The sequence below is a fragment of the Ochotona curzoniae genome, unplaced genomic scaffold, assembly GCF_017591425.1.
Source record: "Ochotona curzoniae isolate NIBS_2020 unplaced genomic scaffold, NIBS_Ocur_1.0 patch194, whole genome shotgun sequence".
Taxonomy (NCBI): Eukaryota; Metazoa; Chordata; class Mammalia; order Lagomorpha; family Ochotonidae; genus Ochotona; species Ochotona curzoniae.
Genome location: NW_024466744.1, coordinates 1 through 19,461, shown reverse-complemented (window position 1 = coordinate 19,461; position 19,461 = coordinate 1). Strand labels below are relative to the sequence as shown.

The 19,461-nt window shown below is 61.9% G+C and overlaps 1 protein-coding gene across 1 annotated transcript; it reads right to left on the bottom strand.

The window, feature by feature from the left end:
• Window positions 1–36: 36 nt before the first annotated feature.
• On the bottom strand, window positions 37–19,038 carry LOC121166658 (ral guanine nucleotide dissociation stimulator-like 1; the record flags this gene model as incomplete). Its single annotated transcript, XM_040995885.1, has 12 exons — window positions 37–554; window positions 944–1,058; window positions 2,778–3,029; window positions 5,162–5,345; window positions 6,299–6,388; window positions 7,689–7,810; window positions 9,167–9,199; window positions 9,377–9,463; window positions 10,594–10,683; window positions 13,407–13,491; window positions 15,107–15,210; window positions 18,654–19,038. Coding segments are annotated over 12 exons (1,735 nt in total), but the record flags the coding sequence as incomplete, so codon positions are not given.
• Between the last annotated feature and the right edge of the window lie 423 nt (window positions 19,039–19,461).

Genomic DNA, 19,461 nt, shown 5'->3' with positions numbered 1-19,461 from the left:
AGCTGGGCTGCCCGGTGGGCTGTCGTGGCCGCCAGGGTCCTGGCAGGGCAGCAGCATGAGGTGTGAACAGGTCCTTTGGGGCAAGGGTCTCCACAGGGGGTCTTAACTGCAGTGCTTGATCAACAAAGTCCCCCTGCCCCCAAAGCCGGGCCTGGTGTCCCCCAGCCCAGCACCCTGCACTCACAGGAGTCCTGAGGGGCCTTCGGCTGGGGCCTTGGTCCGTCCCTGTCATGCAGTGGCCCAGTGCATGTACACACACAGTTGTTCACCTGGCCCATGTCCACACGGGCTCCAGAGCGATGCTTGGGGTCCTGGTCTCCTATGACACTCGTCGTGGGCCTCATGTGGACATGTCCGCCACGGGCCTCACAGGGTGACCTTGCTGTGTCTGCTGCCCCAGCAGCCCCGCTTGGCTGTCCTGGGCAGCGTGAGGCTGGGCCGGCTGCGCGGTGGCACCTGCTCATCCACGGTGTTCTTCTTGCGCAGCATGAAGTCGAAGTTCACTTGGGTGTTCATGGCGTAGAAGACGTTGGCAGAGTCAGGGATCACGAGCTCTGCAAGCCCAGGAGATGGGGCAGTGAGGGGGACGGGGTGTCGCTCATGCCTGGCTGTGCCCTCCGGGAGGCAGCTAGGCCTGGGCACCGCCCACACCTGGCCCATGACCTCCAGGAGGCAGCTAGGGCTGGGCATCGCCCATACCTGGCCCATGCCCTCCGGGAGGCAGCCTGCACGGGGCAGCGCCCATGCCCGGCCTTGGCCTATGCCCTCCAGGAGGCAGCCAGTGTGGGGCAGCGCCCGGCTTCCACCCAGAACCTCCAGGCAACCTAAGCCAGATGACAGCCCAGCCAGGTGCTCACGGGTCCCTTCTCTGCTCTGATAATCAAGCCCTGCCCACACACGTGTGACGACCTGGTCCACCTGCATGGGCTGCACCCCTGCCCACCTCTGTCCTCGGAGATAAGCTGCACGAGCTCATAGTCCTCGGCCGGCTCCGAGCCCAGGTTGTGCTTCAGCATGGCTCTCTCGATCACTGTGGGTGTCTTATCCTGGCTCGTCAGCTGTGGAGACAGAGTGGCCCGTGAGAAGGCCGCTGGCCTCTCTGCCGCAGCCTGGCCCGGAAGGGCCTCCTTGCTCTGTCTTAAGCAGCCCGGCCAAGGAGCCGGGTGTGGGGCACAGCTGCTGCTTCCCACCCAGCCGACCATGTCGGGCCCAGTCCCCGGTGTCCACTTGCGGCCCAGCTCTCTGCACATCTGGCCCGAGCAGCAGGGAATGGGCCCAGAGCTCAGGCCCTGCTGCCCATGTGGGAACTCAGCTAGGGCCCTGGCCAGCCAGACTGATGTGGCATTTGGGGGTGAGGAAGGATGGTCCCTGAATGCCCAGAACTGCGCAGCCGCACCCTCTGGAGCAGCAGACAGAGTGCTGGCATGCCGCACGTGGATGCCATCGCGGTACAACTGTGCCCGTGCATGCTGGCTCTGTCCTCAGATACACTGACGTGCTACGGGTCTGACTCACAACATCCACGGCAAACCTTCAACCCAGGGCCGTGTTCAAAGCGAGGCTCTGTGCACAGAGACCCCAGGCCAGAGCCCACAGCCTGTCCTGGGACGTGGGCTCCAGCCACCCAGCACGGCCTCACACCATTCCAAGGCAGAGCCACACGACTAGGGCCCAGCAACTCACTTCAGTGGTGGGGCCCCAACCACACCCCCAGGAGTCCTCCAGCACAGCGGAATGAGTGTCTGGTGTGAGGGTAGGACTCAGCAGCTCTAAGAACATGAACACCTGTTGCCTTAATCCAGGGCCGAAAGCCACGGAGCTCTCACACTAGCTCATTCCTCCAGTGCCCCAGTAACTGTGGCCACGTCGGGTCAGGGCCAGGACCTGCCACTCCATCCAGCACCCATGAAGGGGACCGCAACCCAAGAACCTGAGCCAGTTTCTCCCCAACCCATCCCAGGGCCTGCACCAGCAAGAAGCAGGAGTCAGGGGCTGCAGCTGGGGGTGACCCACCCCAAGGTGGGCAACTCAACCAGGGGCCAAGGCCAGCTCCAGGCCGAGCGATCTGTAAGACCATGATAGGGCAGAGTTGATGCACACACACCCACGAGTAACACATCCAGGCCCTGCTGACACACATACACACACCCCAGTAGCACACACAGGCCCTGCTCTAACACACACACACACACACACACACACACACACACACACACAATCCAGGCCCTGCTCTCTCTCTCACACACAGACCCTGCTCTCTATCTCTCATACACACACAGGCCCTGCTGAAACACACACACACACACACACACAATCCAGGCCCTGCTCTCTCTCTCACACACAGACCCTGCTCTCTATTTCTCATACACACACAGGCCCTGCTGAAACACACGCACACACACACACACACACCCCTCCAGGCCCTGCTCTCTCTCACACACACACACATGTATACACACACACACACCAGTAGCACACACAGGTCCTGCTCTCTCTCTCTCCCTCTCTCACACCCCAGGCCCTGCTCTCTCTCTCTCTCTCTCTCTCTCTCACACACACTCCAGGCCCTGCTCTCTCTCTCCCTCTCTCACTCCCCAGGCCCTGCTCTCTCTCTCTCTCTCTCTCTCACACACACACTCCCCAGGCCCTGCTCTCTCTCTCTCTCTCTCTCACACACACACTCTCCAGGCCCTGCTCTCTCTCTCTCCCTCTCTCACACCCCAGGCCCTGCTCTCTCTCTCTCTCTCTCTCACACACACAGACAGGGTGTGGCCTACCATGATGCTCTTGTACATGTTGCCATTGCCATCCTCCACGCTGACACGAATGATACAGCTGTCCTCCTGCTGCTGGTTGTAAACAGGTGGCAGCCCCGTGCAGGTCATGGACGTGGCCGAGACGGAGCGCTGGTGGGCTCGAGGGTTGCTGCTGGAGGACGTAGGCGAGGACAGGGGGTTGGCTGAAGGAGAGATCCCTGAGGAGTTGGTGTCCATGAAGTGGACAGAGGAACATGAAGATGACTGGGACAGCTGCAAAAGGGACACGTGCAGGCGCGTCAGAGGGCAGAGGGCAGAGGGCCCCCGGGGCGGGCCGTGCCCAGCCACCCCCGCTACCGCCACAGCCCCATGCACTGTGGAGGCATGTGCCAGGGTGACCAGCAGAGGGCCGCTCTGGAGGTAGGCCGCCCAAGAGCAGCAGGGCCCTGGGACAGCCTTGGGACAGCCCTGGCGGCAGGTGCTCAGGGGCTGGCCTCACGCTCCGGCCTACGTCCTCAGGAGCGCTTGAGACAAGGGACACTGGTGCTGCAGAGTGCTGCAAAGTCTCCCTGTGCCACACAGCTCCAACCCCGGCGGCCAGGAGCTGTGCACTGGTGAGCATCCGCCTCTCCCACATTTGTGAAGGGGTGGTTTGGGGGGACAGGGACGGGAAGCACACCTCCCACGCCCCTACCCCACAGTGCTGCAAGCACGTCAGTTTCATCAGGGGAGCCAAGGCCTCCCCAGACCACCACCCTGATCACGGGAAATGTCCTGCAGGGACTTCCTGTTTCGCGCTCCTTCCCCATGGGATATGGCTCCGGGCTACACGGCTGCTGCCTCAAGGGCTTGGGCTCCAGAGGGCAGCAGCTCAGTGTGATGGCTGCCAGCACGTTGGTAGCACAACAGCCTGTATGGATGGCATCAGCCGAGACGACTCCTCTTCCTTCCTTGGCTAGACTCCACAATTCTGCCAACCTTCATACCCGGGTGTGCAGACTGCCTGGGAAAGGCAGCCCCGGACAAACCATGTGTGTCCCCCACTCTCAGAAACTGAGGCGGGATGGAGGTGGCTGTGTGGAGGCCACCATCGAGGGAAGGATCCCGGCGGGGCAGTATGCGGGGCAGCCCCCAGCACAAGACCCATGCAGTGCTGAGCCCCAGCTCCCCAGCTGGGACAAGCAAGCTCAGTGCTCACGCAGAAAGCAAGGGGCAGTGTGGTGAGGGACGGATGAGAGCTGAGCAAGCGATGGCGCACACAGGGCGGGTGACCCGGGGCCCTGCAGGCCGGGGACATGAAGCTTCACATGGCCCCCACTTCTGCACCATGCTTCCCACTGAGGCTGGGGTCGCCACAGCTCAGAACCGTATGGCACACACTGCTCAATCCCCATGCTGCCAGTCCTCTGGCGTTGGCAGCACTCAGCCCAGCATGGACAGTGCCAGGGCAGCATCCCCCGAAGTCACAGCCCAGAGATGAGACGCGAAGGTGCAGCCCTCAGCACACCCCTGGGATGTGCAAGGCCATGTGGACACAAGGCCATGTGGGCAGCCACTTGGGACAGTCGCCAATGCTTCGATGCTGCCCCTCCTGCCATGAGACCACACGAAGGGATACACAGGCCCTGCACAGAGCAGCATGAAGCCACGGGACTGTCTCACCACTCAGCCTCACCAGCCCAGCCACAGTGAAGGGCTGGCAGTGACCACAGAGCCAGGCTGGCCGAGGGAGCACACAGCAAGACACAGCCAATCGGGAGCAGAAGGCTCTGGTCCAGGCAGAGCAAGGGCGGGCAGGACCCAGCTGACCAAGACAGGGCAGGAGCAGGGGTGGGCAGGACCCAGCAGACCAAGGCATGGCAGGGGCAGGAACCAGATGACCAAGACAGGGCAGGGGCAAGAGGAACACCCAGCTTGCCTGATGCTGGGAAGCAGCCATGCTATGTGGAGCCTTCTCTCTCCTCCCTCCTTCCCTTCTGCTCAGACATGGCTGACTGCCCCCACCCACCCCCATGGCCTCTGCCATGGGAGCCTTGTGATGGGCTGCAGGGCCCTTGTACACCTGAGTCCACCTCACAGCACTCTGCTGGCACACTAAGCCAGCCAGCACAGGCTCAGCCCAAGCAGCCAGCTCCCTGACACCCTAGAGACAACAGGGGCTGCCAGAAGCTCTAGTCACGCAGGCAGCTTGCGTGTGGGCAGCTCAGAGGGCTGGTGGGAGAGCGACCCGACCTCAGCTGGTGGGGAGCCTTCAGCAGAACTGAACCTCCAAGGCCACAGGCACAGGCTCCCTGCTGGGTCCCTGCTTCTCCAAGGAGGGCTCCCAGTCTGACCCCCAGACGGCAGTGATGTGCCAGCAGGCACGCCCCTCGGGGCTTGCAGAGGGCAGGCTGTGGCGTGCGTACCTTCTGAGGCTCACCAGGCGTGCCGACGGGAGTGAGGGGGCCCTCCTCAGCCTCTGAGGGGTTCGACTCGCATGAGGACACGCTGCTGGAGTCCATGCTCTCTCCGGAGCTGCCGCTGGCTGCCGACTTGAGCTGCTCCTTGGTGGGAGAGCTTCCAGGGGCGACATCCAGCCCCAGAAAGAGCCTGTGGAGGACATGGGACCTGGCTGGCAAGCTGCGACACCCAGAGGACAGAGGGCGGACCCGGGGCTAAGGAGCCTGGCAGCTTAGGATAGATCCTTGTCGGGCCCTGCTCGGGGCCCACCATCGTCACTGCAGGAACACATCTGCTGAGAAAGCCCAACCAAGGAGCCAGCATCTGACCTGGCTGCCCCAGAACGCGTCTGCGGGCCTACCACCTCCGACCACAGCCCTGCTCCTCCCTGGGCACCAGCATGGATGGGACCAGGCCGAGGCAGACAGCCAGGGCCGCCTCAGACACCTGCTCCCAGGCCAGTCTGTCTCCCACCTGTGCACACCAGGGTGGTAGCAGCAGGTGGGCCGGCGCTGAGAACCAGGGAGCCTGCCACCCCCAGGGATGCAGAGCTGGGCTCCTGGCGGTGGTCTAGCCCAGCCTGGATCACTGTGGGCACTGGGACCTGAAGCAGATATGTAAGGTCTCTAGCTCCTCATAGTACAAATACACGGAAATAAATCCCGTGTTCATTATAACACACACACACACACACACACACGCACGCACACACACACACACGCACACGCACACACACACGCACACACACTTCTGCTCCCAATATTCTGCCAAAGCCTTGGGGACGGAGCCCTGTTGTGCAAAGTGAGCTGGCAAGATGGCCGGAAACCCCTCTCCCATGCTGACAGCCCCCTCAGGCCCACGCCCCTCCCCCATGCTGACAGCCCCTCAGGCCCACGCCCCTCCCCCATGGTGACAGCCCCCTCAGGCCCACGCCCCTCCCCCATGGTGACAGCCCCCTTAGGCCCACGCCCCTCCCCCATGCTGACAGCCCCTTAGGCCCACGCCCCTCCCCCATGCTGACAGCCCCTTAGGCCCACGCCCCTCCCCCATGCTGACAGCCCCTTAGGCCCACGTCCTGACCTCACTCCCAGCCTGACACTCACAGACTCAGCCTCTTCACCATGCTCTTCCGTGGCTTGGGCGAGGTGGCGCTGGCCTCGGGGGCTGCTTCAACCTCACAGGAGAGCGCATAGCTGCAGACAGGAGGTGCTCATTGTGAGGAGTGATTTGAAAGTCATCACGGAGACTGATGCCCTGCACCTGCGCCATTTCTTCTTCCTCACAGCTCACGGAATTCGCGCCAATCCAGCCACCCACCAATCAGATGTAACCTGGCATTCCACCTGAGAACCCCACCCCCAATCTCCCAGCCCCTTCCCCAACCCTGCCCACTCACCAATCATCCCCAGGCATTCACCTGCAGGCACCAATCCCCTGAGGCCTGCCCTCAAACCCCCACAATCCCCGCCCCCCCTTACACCTTCCGGGCCTACCTGCATAAAAGGCCCCAGGTGTTTCCTTCTGCCTCTTTTCTCCTCCTGACCTCCACTACCTCCACCTTGTTCCTGCCCCGCTGGAATAAACCTCCTAAGATACTTCGTTGCGTCTGGTGTTTTCAGCTCACGGTAAAGAACCAGGTTTCGAGAATTAGCTGCGCCGTATGACCTAAAACTAGAACTCTTACATTCTTTTAAATAACTAACACTCATGAGGCCCCAGCTCCACCCTGTGCCTGAAGGCCAACTCAGAAGTCCAAGGGCAGACTAAGCTGGCTCCACCTACTCCTGGTGTGGAGACCCATGCACAGGCCCTCAGGCCACAGGTGCCACCTGACTTGCCCTCAGAGGGGTTATAACGCTGTCCGCTGGCCTCACAGGCTGTGTCCAAACATGTCCTTTGTCCTCCCGTGTCCTGTTTTCTCTGTTCTGTGTCCTCCTGTGTCCTCCCCATGTCCTGTGTGTCCTCTCCATGTCCTGTGTGTCCTCCGTGTCCTGTGTGTCCTCCTGTGTCCTGTATGTCCTCTCCATGTCCTGTGTGTCCTCCCATGCCCTCTGTGTCCTCCTGTGTCCTGTGTATCTTCCCATGTTCTCCTGTGTCCTATGCCCTCCTGTGTCCAGTGTGTCCTCTTCATGTCCTCCCCATGTCCTGTGTGACCTGTGTGTCCTTTTCATGTTCTCCTGTGTCTTTTGTCTCCCCTGCCCCTCGACAGACAGATGCTCAGGTCCCTTGGTGCCCCATGTCTCATCTGTCCTGGAGTCTCCCGGAGCCGCCCAGCCCCAGTGACACTGCATGGCTGTGGTGCTCCACTCTCCTTCCAGCCTCACTGACCACGGGGCAGCCAGTGCAGCTGTCAGCGGAAGGCCTCCTTCAGGAGCTGGGTACAGGAGCACCCCTAATGTTTTCTCGGAGCTCCCAGGTCTGGCAGCTGCTGGTAGGAGGTCCCACCCAGCACCCACTGCTCCTTGGCTCACCCTGTGGGTCCTGGCCACTCACCTCTCCTCCTCTGTGAGCAGCCGCTGCCCCTGGAACCAGCGGATGAAGCTGGGGTCTGGGCTCATGCCGTAGCTGTTGCAGGCAGACTGCAGCAGCTTGATCTGGGCGATCACTTCAAACTCCTGCAGCCACATGGGATAGCAGGTGTGTTGTGAGCACCCAAGCCACCACGGGCTCGTGAGGACAGCCCCTTGGAGGACCGAGGACCAGCCCTGAACCCCCAGCCCCAGGCATACGAACGCCACCTCAGCCGCTTTCATTTCACCCAGCACAGAGAAGCAGCTGTTACGTGACCATCACAAACACTACAGCTCCCAGGCATGCCTGGCCCCAGCGAGTGTGAGGCAGTGAGCTCGAGGGGGGCCTGAGGTCTACATAGCCGGGTCCTGAACCACGGGCTCAGAGCTCGCCACACTGCTCCGTGCATGGCAGGAATGCAGAGTTCAGGTCCCCAGCCCCCGAGGCGGCACCCAGGGGTCCTGGCCCAGCACCCTCCCCAGCCCAGCAGCACCCAGGGGTCCTGGCCCAGCACCCTCCCCAGCCCAGCAGCACCCAGAGGTCCTGGCCCAGCGCCCTCCCCAGCCCAGCAGCACCCAGGGGTCTTGGCCCAGCACCCTCCCCAGCCCAGCAGCCCCCAGGGGTGCTCTCAGTTGGTGACGATGCAATCCACTTCCTGTCCCTGCAGGGTGACAGCATCCACCTGCCTCCCCAGCCCCGTGCAGAGGGGCAGGCTTACATCACCCAGGTGACGGGGAGGGGGCCCTCAGAACATGTGTGTCCCTTGGTTCCACTCCAGGGCCAACTCCTCCAGCCCACCCACTGCAGGTGACTGCTCCTGTCCCAGCCACTGAGATGCCCCTTGGCCCTAGCCCACCCAGGTGGTCCCATGATTGCCACCCCCATCCTGCCCCACCAGCCTGTAAATCTTTGAGGTTCGCACTCAAGGGTGAAAGCGTGTTGGGTCAAGTGCATTGAGCCCAGGCTTTGTGGCAATGTGCATAGCCCCATCCTTTCTCTAGCTAATTCAGAGTGTGCAGTGCAGACAGCCAAGCCTACGCAGGTGGATGGGAGTGACGCTTCCCCCATCCCCTGCCCCTCACAGCAGCCAGGCCATGTCCCGGCTCCCTCCCAAGGCTGCCGGCCTGGGTCTGTGCTACAGGGATTCCATGGCCCCTGACCACCCAGCTGTGGCGAGACACCTGAAATGCACCCTTTCAGGAGTTTCCATGGGTGCAACACATGGGCAATGGCTCCATGGGGAGCGCCCTGTCCTTGGGGGTGGGGGTGTTCCCAGCACTGCCACAGGTGCCCTGGGCAGCTCCTGGCCTCTGAACAGAGGCCGAGTGAGCCCTCTCCCTGGGTGAGTGCACAAGAATGCAAAGGCAGGGCGTAGCAGCACCTTTGCCAAGTCCTCACTCTCCCAACTGACACCCAGGTGGGTAACGAAAGCCAGAAAAGCAGAGCAAGATTCCACTGACCCTTCTCCTCTTCTCGAAGTTGATCAGGCCGCCCTGGAAGAGAGGACCTCCGTCAGAACAAGCGGTCAGCCGTGCTGCCTGGGAACAGCCCCAGACCCCCCGCCCCCTCCCCCGGGCTGCTCCTTTCAGCCATGTCCTTGTGTTCCCACACTGGGCAACAAGTGAGCTGCAGTCAGCTACCCCGGGCCCGGCCTCGCTCTGCGGGCTCACCTCGATGTAGTCCTGCAGGGCTGTGTCCAGCATGGTGAGGTCAGTCAGAAAGGTGCCCAGATAGGGGACAGTCCCCTGCATCATGCCCTGAGGAGGGAAGTGTCACTGCTCACCGCCCTGCAGGAATGTCAGGATGTGCGAGTCCAACAGGCGGCATGGGCCGAGCGCTGAGGACCGGACGGGGCCCGTGGCTACAGCCTGCATCCCACAGCCAGAGACCACACGGGGGCGTGAACACCTCGCAGAGGGGCTGCTCCTTTGGGCTCAGGCCATGGACTGCCTGCTCTTCCGGAGCACAGCCCTGGAACCAGCTGCACAGTGTGGGGAGGGCAGTGCTGAGCTGCCCCGTGGACTAGTGGCTGGGAGCGTGGAGGGCTGGTCACTTGCAGAGCTGAAGGTCAAGGTCACGTTCACACCACACACACATGCACGCTGCCACAGGGGGAGGACACCACCAGCAGTGACATCACCCTCATGGCCCACGTGAACAGGACGAGGCCACGTCTGCTGGTGCTGACACATGGGCACTGGTGCCAGTACTGGCACGGGCATCCTGGTGGCGGGAATGTAGACTGGGCTCCTGTTCCTCTGCCGGTTTTCTGTGAATCTCAAACTTTCTCAAATCACAAATTCACTGTGTAGAACTGTCCGCAAGGAAGGTGCCGTTTGCTGGGCTCTGCCCTCTGGAGGCTGCGCCATGGCTTTCCTGGCCACACATGGGTGCCCTCCCCACAGTCCCTCCCGTCCTCTGTAGAGGTTACCCTGTTTTGGTAACAGCTACTTTATAGCACAGCCTGTGGCTGTCAGGGGAGTCTTCGCAGTGAGCAGGCACTCTCACGGTCCCACATCACACACGGGGCGACAGGAAGGCATCGCTGAGAGAGAGCCCTCCTGGGAAACGCAGGCTCTGGTAGGCTGCCAGTCCCCTCCAACCCCCGGGGGAAGGAGGCACTACATCCCATATGGGCACAGGAAGCTGACACTAAGACTAGCAGAAGCAGGCTTAGGCACGGCACGGCCTCTCCCCAGGCCCGGGGCACGGAGGTGCAGGAAGACCACGAGGGCAGAGCATGCTGCTGTGCGGCCTTGATCCCACAGCACATGCTCCAGGGGCAGTGTGAGTGGTGGCTCCCACAACGGGCAGCCAGGAGGCACGGGTGCCCAGTGGGCGTCCAGCACTGCTGTGGCCCCGCAGGCCCTGGGTGCAAGGGACCCACCATGTCCTTTTGGAGCCGCAGGCGCCGCTGGCTTCGCTTCTGGTTTTCCTTGACGCTGCTGTCCAGGTTGGCAAACTTGGAGGTTCCCTCCTGAAGAAAGAGCAGTGAGAGGACTTGGTGGCCGCTGAAATCTCTGGGGCACAACCTCACCAGGACCCGGACGGCATGGACAGTGCGTCGGGTACTGCATCTCACTGCTCGTGCCCCAGTCAGTAGGGTGGCTGGGGAGGCCTGCACTGGACACGCCTGGGAGCCAGACCCTCCTCAGAGATCAAGCCATCGACCCTGTCCCAAAATGCATGGCCGTGCATGGTTACCTCTCAGACCGAGCACCAGTCTTGCACGTGTGGGTGTAACTGCTAACAGTGGCTCCCTCCCAGGCAGATGCCAGCACATACTTCTGATGTGGGCACACATGGGAACAGGAACACGCACACGGCACACACAGCCAACCGCAGGCTCTCATGTGGGCACACACGGGAACAGGAACACACACACGGCACACACAGCCAACCTCAGGCTCTCATTAGGAACATAAACAACCATCAAGCCTTGCGATGTGCTCAGCCTGTCTGTAGGATGCTACCAGCCAGCCCAGCTACAGGTTCTGTTCAGACGATTCTAACCGGTATGTTGTGACAGCCAGGACAAGGAAATGACCGTCTCCTGTGGAGACCCGGGACCTGAGCCACACTGAGTCATGGGAGTGACCAGCCTTGGGTAACATAGCAGCCACATGGCAGAAGTGACCGGCCCAGGGTCTGGGCAAGTCCTCTTAGCTGCCCCACCTCCTCTGACATTCATTCCTCTCTAAGTCCCAGCCTGGCCTCCCTGGTCCCCGTCTGCTGGGCACACCTGGTCTCCCTGGTCCCTGTCCGCTGGGCACACCTGGCCTCCCTGGTCCCCGTCCGCTGGGCACATCTGGCCCCCCTGGTCCCCGTCCGCTGGGCACACCTGGCCTCCCTGGTCCCCGTCCGCTGGGCACACCTGGCCTCCCTGGTCCCCGTCCGCTGGGCACACCTGGCCCCCCTGGTCCCCGTCCGCTGGGCACACCTGGCCCCCCTGGTCCCCGTCCGCTGGGCACACCTGGCCCCCCTGGTCCCCGTCCGCTGGGCACACCTGGCCCCCCTGGTCCCCGTCCGCTGGGCACACCTGGCCTCCCTGGTCCCCGTCCGCTGGGCACACCTGGCCTCCCTGGTCCCCGTCCGCTGGGCACACCTGGCCTCCCTGGTCCCCGTCCGCTGGGCACACCTGGCCTCCCTGGTCCCCGTCCGCTGGGCACACCTGGCCTCCCTGGTCTCCGTCCGCTGGGCACACCTGGCCTTCCTGGTCTCCGTCCGCTGGGCACATCTGGCCCCCTGGTCTCCGTCCGCTGGGCACACCTGGCCTTCCTGGTCTCCGTCCGCTGGGCACATCTGGCTTCCCTGGTCTCCGTCCGCTGGGCACATCTGGCCTCCCTGGTCTCCATCTGCTGGGCACATCTGGCCCCCCTGGTCCCCGTCCGCTGGGCACACCTGGCTTCCCTGGTCTCCATCTGCTGGGCACACCTGGCCTCCCTGGTCTCCGTCTGCTGGCCACACCTGGCCTCCCTGGTCCCCGTCTGCTGGGCACACCTGGCCTCCCTGGTCTCCGTCTGCTGGGCACACCTGGCCTCCCTGGTCCCCGTCTGCTGGGCACACCTGGCCTCCCTGGTCCCCGTCTGCTGGGCACACCTGGCCTCCCTGGTCCCCGTCTGCTGGGCACACCTGGCCTCCCTGGTCCCCGTCTGCTGGGCACACCTGGCCTTCCTGGTCCCCGTCTGCTGGGCACATCTGGCTTCCCTGGTCTCCGTCTGCTGGGCACACCTGGCCTCCCTGGTCTCGGCACACCTGATCGGGCATCTGGCCCCAATTACTCACACCTGCTCTGATTTGTGCTCAGTCTTCAGAATGATTCTGCCATGTCCCTGGTGCAGACTCGGGCACTGAGGTGAGGACCATGGCTGCAGGTGGTCCACATCCATGGGTCCAGATGTAGCACACGACAGCAGGGCTCTCCACCCCTCTGCCTCCCCCTGCCATGGAACACACCCAGGTACCCGCTTCTCTCCTGGTCTCTGAGAGCAGCACAGCCATCACGCCAGTGCTGGGCCAGCGGGAAGCCCGCACCTGGCGGAGTCCTCACTGTGCTCCCAGTTCACCCCTCGTGGGTCCCACTCCCACAGCTCCTAGGAAACACCTGTGCTGAGGTAACGAAGGTAGCTCTCCATGTCTCGGCAGGCAGGACTGCTGCTTTAGCCCTACCATCGACCACGGTCCTCAAGGCAGGAGATTTTGCCCTGCCACCCAGGATGCCAACACCCACTCGAGGGCTCCTTGGCTTCACTAGCTCCCTTGGCACGGTTGGTCCCAGGTTGCTGTCTGGCCACTTGGTTGCTGTCGCGGCCCCTGGCATGTTATATTCTAGAGGCAGCTTCTGTGCTGCATAGCGGCCCAGCTCCTGGCAGATGTGTCAGCCCTGAGGGCAGCTCTGGCCACAGGATGCCTGGGCCCAGTAGAGGGCACGCATGGCAGGTGCAGCCTGTCCTTCTGGGAAATGCCCACTGAGGTCAGCACAAGGGGTCTGCTGAGCAGTCAGTGCGTTCGTTGCACACCTGACCTCCAGTGCCACGCCGTGTGCTGTTACAGGGAAGCTCAGGGGTGCAGCGTGGAGCTCCCTGGCCTTGGCACTTTCCCAGCTGCCCTCGGGCCTCAGACGTTGCAGCAGGAACAATGAGAGCTGGAGGCAGCGGCCGTGCCCTTGTGGGCTTGTGCTGGGCACCACCCCCACCTCACCTTCATCAGCAGCTCCCGGCTGGTCAGGTGGTTGTTATGGTCCGAGAAGATGTCCGCCAGCTCCTCAAGCATCAGCACACGGTCCCTGCAGCAGACACGAGGAGGACACTCGGCACACGGTGGGACCTGACCCCCACAGCCCACCGTCCTGGGCACAGGGCCTGCAGAGTGGTTCTAAAGGGCTCAGAGGACATGGGTGCCCATGTGCAGAGGCATTCTGGTTCCCTGTGCTCCTATAAAGGCTGGTTCTGTGGGGAAACAGGCCATGCTGTGAGATGAGGACCACGCCACACGCAGCACCCCATGGAGCTCCACAAGATTTCACACCCACACGGCCCAGCTCCAAGCTGTCAGGGCTAGTGGCCAAGGGCTGCAGCTCACCGCCCATGCTTCCACTCCAAGACTTGGGGTCCTGTCCTGAACATTCCAGCCAGGCTGGGGCAGACCCCAACTGTGCTGTTAGGTCCACAGTGATTGTGGCCAAGCCCTTCTGACCAGGTTCCTACAGAAGTGTGGTGGGAACAGCACGGCCTGGTCCTCAGCCTGCTGCCAAGAGCATGCTTTGGAAGTCGGAGCATCAGCAGCCTGGGCCTCTCCCCATGCCCTGTTGGGGGCTGAGTGAACCAACAATGAAGGGGTAGCATTTTCACTGAGCACTGAGGACAACTGGTCACCTCACCGGGAGACACACCAACATGGGCCCACTGGTTCCTACCAAAGTCAGCAGGTGTCCTCCATCTATCAGACAAAGGACCCAGGGGTCAGAGATGGCTTAGCAGGGGCTGCATGGGGCTGAGCCGAGCTGAAGGACGCCCGGCAGCAGCCAGGAGGTGGGCCTGAGTCACACAGGCACACACAGAACACACGTGGCTTTCTTCCTAAGGGCAGTGTGGACCAAACAGGGCGCACGGGTCCGAGTGCGTCTTTAACCTGTGTTTTGGCCTCAGACTTGTTGGGGAAGAGGGCTGGGGCTAGGCAGGGGACTCTGGCCAGCAGGAGGGGCTGCATTTTACGAGTCCCACCCCTTAGGGCTGAGGGATGCTGAGGCCCGATGGTTTCACCAGGGCCTGTCACGTCTTCCCATGGTGTGGTGCAGGGAGAATCTACCAGCTCACCTCCTGTGCACATGGTCATGACCTTATAAAAAATAATTGCGAGGAGACTGACCACCCAGGACACAGCCCTGGAGCCTGCTACTCCTCTGCTACTGCACACAGTGTCACAAACAAGGAGGCTCTGCATAAGGTCCTCGGGGCAGCCTCATTCACTCCAGATGCTGGACCCATGACCTGGCTCCTCTCGGTCCTGCCCACAGGGACATGGGCGCCCCATCAGCCTGATCTGGGACACACTCTGCCAGCATCCATGTCCCAACCTCTGCTGGAGCGTGCTGCCTGTCTTGTGTGCTGCCCACTGAGCTCTGACAGGCTGCACAACAGCAAGAGAGAAATACTGAGTGAACTCACTCCTGGCCCTAAAGGTTAAACGAAGGGATATGGAGGGGACAGCTGAGGGTGTGGTGGGCACCTGGGATGGGCACTGGGGACCCAGAAGGCGGCCAGCAGGTGCACACCATGCCCTGTGCTTCTGAATGGCTGGAGCTTTGGGATGCAGCAGGGACACCCAGTCAAGGTGCTGGACATATCGCTGTACAGCCACGAGCCGTCACATCTGGGTGGCAGAGTGGTCCAGGCACTCACTTGGGGACTGTAGCCCACGTCTTTTTCAGCCGGTAGATGGAGTTGGATTGCAGAGCCGACACGATGGCCCGCAGGGAGGAGAAGTTCTTGAGGATGCGACATTCCTGTGTGGACAGGGATGGGCCCAGAGGTGCGTTAAGATGGTGGTACACAGACACTTGGCCCTGCTCCTTTCAGAGCAGCCCCCGCTGCCACGGGTCCCGCCCCTCAAGGGGCAGCTCTGCCAACATTCGCTGTTCCAGTCTAACCACACACGTCATGGACTCAGGCACGGCGTGATTCTGCCCGCTCCCGCCTTTAACATGTTCTGTGTGGTTGCTGGCTTCCAGCTGCCCCAGTGAACACAGATGCAGTGCAGTAAAGGCACTATTGATGACACAAAGTACTTTCTTCTGAAAGCATGGAGGCACGGGAAGGGGCTGCACACACACTGACACGGGGAGGAGAGGGACCTACATACCAGATGGATATGGGGAGGGGTCCTGCACAGACACGGACACGGGGAGGGGTCCTGCACAGACACGGACACGGGGAGGGGTCCTGCACAGACACGGACACGGGGAGAGGTCCTGCACACACACGGACACGGGGAGGGGTCCTGCACACACACGGACACGGGGAGAAGTCTTGCATGCTAGATGCACAGGGTAGTAACCACACTATTTCCTCGTGCTGGCTTCACTTGGTGACCCATCTGTCCTGGAGATGACAGTCACGCAGGGATAAACACTGACCACACACTCATATTGGCTTTTCAGCAAATACTATTATTCACATTTATCTGGCTTCAAATGGCCTTGTCCTGCAACCATGAACTTCCCAAACATTGTGGTTTTATCACTGCTTCCAGGTCAAAGAGTTTTACACAATTCAAGCTTTAGAACAAACAGAAAGAAGAGCAAGCATTTCAAATGTGCTTTTCTGGGAGGAAGAAACATCCCTTCTACAATAACAGCCCCAAAACTCCAGGCACCATAAATCAGAGGACCCACAGTAAGACTCCTCCAACCCCAACGAAATGTACAGAAGACATGGTGGTCCTGGCTGGACACATAGGTAAGTCAGGCCTCCTGCACACACCTGCTGGGTGACACACGGGGACAGGACCCTGACCCCAGGCCAGGCCTCCTGCACACACCTGCTGGGTGACACACGGGGACAGGACCCTGACCCCAGGCCAGGCCTCCTGCACACACCTGCTGGGTGACACACGGGGACAGGACCCTGACCCCAGGCCAGGCCTCCTGCACACACCTGCTGGGTGACACACGGGGACAGGACCCTGACCCCAGGCCAGGCCTCCTGCACACACCTGCTGGGTGACACACGGGGACAGGACCCTGACCCCAGGCCAGGCCTCCTGCACACACCTGCTGGGTGACACACGGGGACAGGACCCTGACCCCAGGCCAGGCCTCCTGCACACACCTGCTGGGTGACACACGGGGACAGGACCCTGACCCCAGGCCAGGCCTCCTGCACACACCTGCTGGGTGACACACGGGGACAGGACCCTGACCCCAGGCCAGGCCTCCTGCACACACCTGCTGGGTGACACACGGGGACAGGACCCTGACCCCAGGCCAGGCCTCCTGCACACACCTGCTGGGTGACACACGGGGACAGGACCCTGACCCCAGGCCAGGCCTCCTGCACACACCTGCTGGGTGACACACAGGGACAGGACCCTGACCCCAGGCCAGGCCTCCTGCACACACCTGCTGGGTGACACACGGGGACAGGACCCTGACCCCAGGCCAGGCCTCCTGCACACACCTGCTGGGTGACACACGGGGACAGGACCCTGACCCCAGGCCAGGCCGCTGGCGCTCATACACCTGTTCAGTAATACAGACAGGCAGAGGGGCAGATGGCTACAGTAGCCATACATATGAGAGATCTCTCCAAGCTCACCATCCAAGATGCAGCTGCTGGAAGATGCTGAGGGCAAGCCCTCAGACAGGAGTGAATGCTGACTCACAAAGTGTCACCATGCTCAAAAGCCTCGGAGTACTGCGCTTACTTAAACAGATCAAAAGAAAAAGCTACATATGCACATTTCCAAGTCCCATGTATGAGATGCAGATTCCCCAAGTACAGCCTGGAGCCAGGAACTCGCCACAGATGCATGATAGGCCCTGCTGTGACAGGTGCCTCGTGACCAGGGTGGGCAGCATGTGGCCAGAGAGCACTTGTCCAAAGACAGGTTCCAGGGAAGTGGTGCAGAGTGAGCAGGAAGCTAGGCCAGCCCAAAACACCAGGGCCTACCAGTCAGAGCATCTGGAAGGCTGATGTTTTATGTATTCATGATGTTTTAAGAATCTCCTCCAGAGACAGACTGTGACAAAGCCCAGAAAGTGTGAGGTCGACTCTTCTCTCTGACATGGCACACTCAGCACCATCAGGCTCCACCCAGAGTGCGCTGTGCCCCGTGCCAGTTACAAGGATCAGCATCCCGACGGCTCAGCCTGCTCTTCCTGTCTCCACTCAGTGTGCGGCAAAGTCACTGTCAGAGCCTCGCTGTGTCCCAACACACAGCCTCAGCACTGGACACTGTGCCGGAGGCGCTGCTGGACACTGTGCCAGAGGGGCCTCAGCACTGGACACTGTGCCGGAGGGGCTGCTGGACACTGTGCCAGAGGGGCCTCAGCACTGGACACTGTGCCGGAGGGGCTGCTGGACACTGTGCCGGAGGGGCCTCAGCACTGGACACTGTGCCGGAGGGGCCTCAGCACTGGACACTGTGCCAGAGGGGCCTCAGCGCTGGACACTGTGCCGGAGGGGCTGCTGGACACTGTGCCGGAGGGGCTGCTGGACACTGTGCCGGAGGGGCCTCAGCACTGGACACTGCCAGAGGGGCTGCTGGACACTGTGCCGGAGGGGCTGCTGGACACTGTGCCGGAGGGGCCTCAGCGCTGGACACTGTGCCGGAGGGGCCTCAGCGCTGGACACTGTGCCGGAGGGGCTGCTGGACACTGTGCCGGAGGGGCCTCAGCGCTGGACACTGTGCCGGAGGGGCCTCAGCGCTGGACACTGTGCTGGAGGGGCCTCAGCGCTGGACACTGTGCTGGAGGGGCCTCAGTGCTGGAGGGGCCTCAGCGCTGGACACTGTGCCGGAGGGGCCGGTGGAGGGCAGGGAAAGTGTGGCAACTCTGTGTCCCTCTCACTGGAGAGACACCCACTCCTCACTCGAGCAGAGCTCTGTGGGGCGCAGGCCTTGCTCTGCCTGGCCCCTTGCCCTGGGACCAAGCTGCCTGCCACAGGAGACCACGTGGATTCTCTACACAGCGAGCTGCACTTCCTCCGTAGGCATGAGAGAGTGACCGGCTTTGGGCACTGCCTGCTCGCGGAACAGAAATGTGTTCAAACCAGCAGGAACTCATGCCACCATCATTCCCCAAAGCTTGCTGGCACAATTCTGCCTACAGAAACACTCTGTCATCTGCAAACACCCAAACTCCTATTTTGCAAAGCTCCCCTCCCTCCCGCTTCCTTTCCCCTCCTTCTACCCAGCCCCAAACAGGACCTGCAGCAGCGAGGGACTCACATGAGCGACCCCGATCCACTTGTCGATGGCCTTGGCCCTCTGCTGGCTCTTGAGCTCCCTGCCACCCAGCACGGTGCTGACCACACACCTGGTGAGGGCGTTGAACTGACAGATGGTGGCTCGGATCGTGGGTGCCAAGTGCTTGTTGCCCTTCCTGTCCCGGCGTGACCAGACGCAGCCCAGGCAGTGGTGGGGCACAACCTTCTTGAACAGTTGCTGGGGAAGGGAGGACAAAGTATGAGCAAGGCACAGACCGCTGGCCCACAGGCCCACCTCTGGGGTCAGGGCTGTGTGAGGGACCCATGGCCCACCTCCGGGGTCACACAGCCCACCTTTGGGGTCACAGTTGTGTGAGGGATCCCCAGCCCACCTCCCGGGCTCAAGGCTGTGTGAGAGACCTACAGCCCACCTCCGGGGTCACACAGCCCACCTCCGGGGTCATGGCTGTGTGAGGGATCCCCAGCCCACGACTGGGTTCATGGCCATGTGAGGGACCCACAGCTTATGCCCGGGCTGCTGGGTGGCCACTGCAACTGATCAATGCAGTGACTGCCATCTTGTTAGTCTGTTTGAGAACACAGACAATTCAACCAAACTTCAGGTACACTCCATATTACCAGTCCAAGAAACCCAGTGGTGTCCCCGTCGTTGCCAGGGCAGACGGGAGTGCAGCTCACGCCTTACTGCGGGCTGCAGTCTCTGAGACAAGCAAAGTGAGCGGCACGTGCCAGGAAAGGCAGCCGAGCACCACACGGTGGGAGGGAGAGGGACTGAGCCAGGGTTTCCACAAGGAGTAACCAGCCATGGC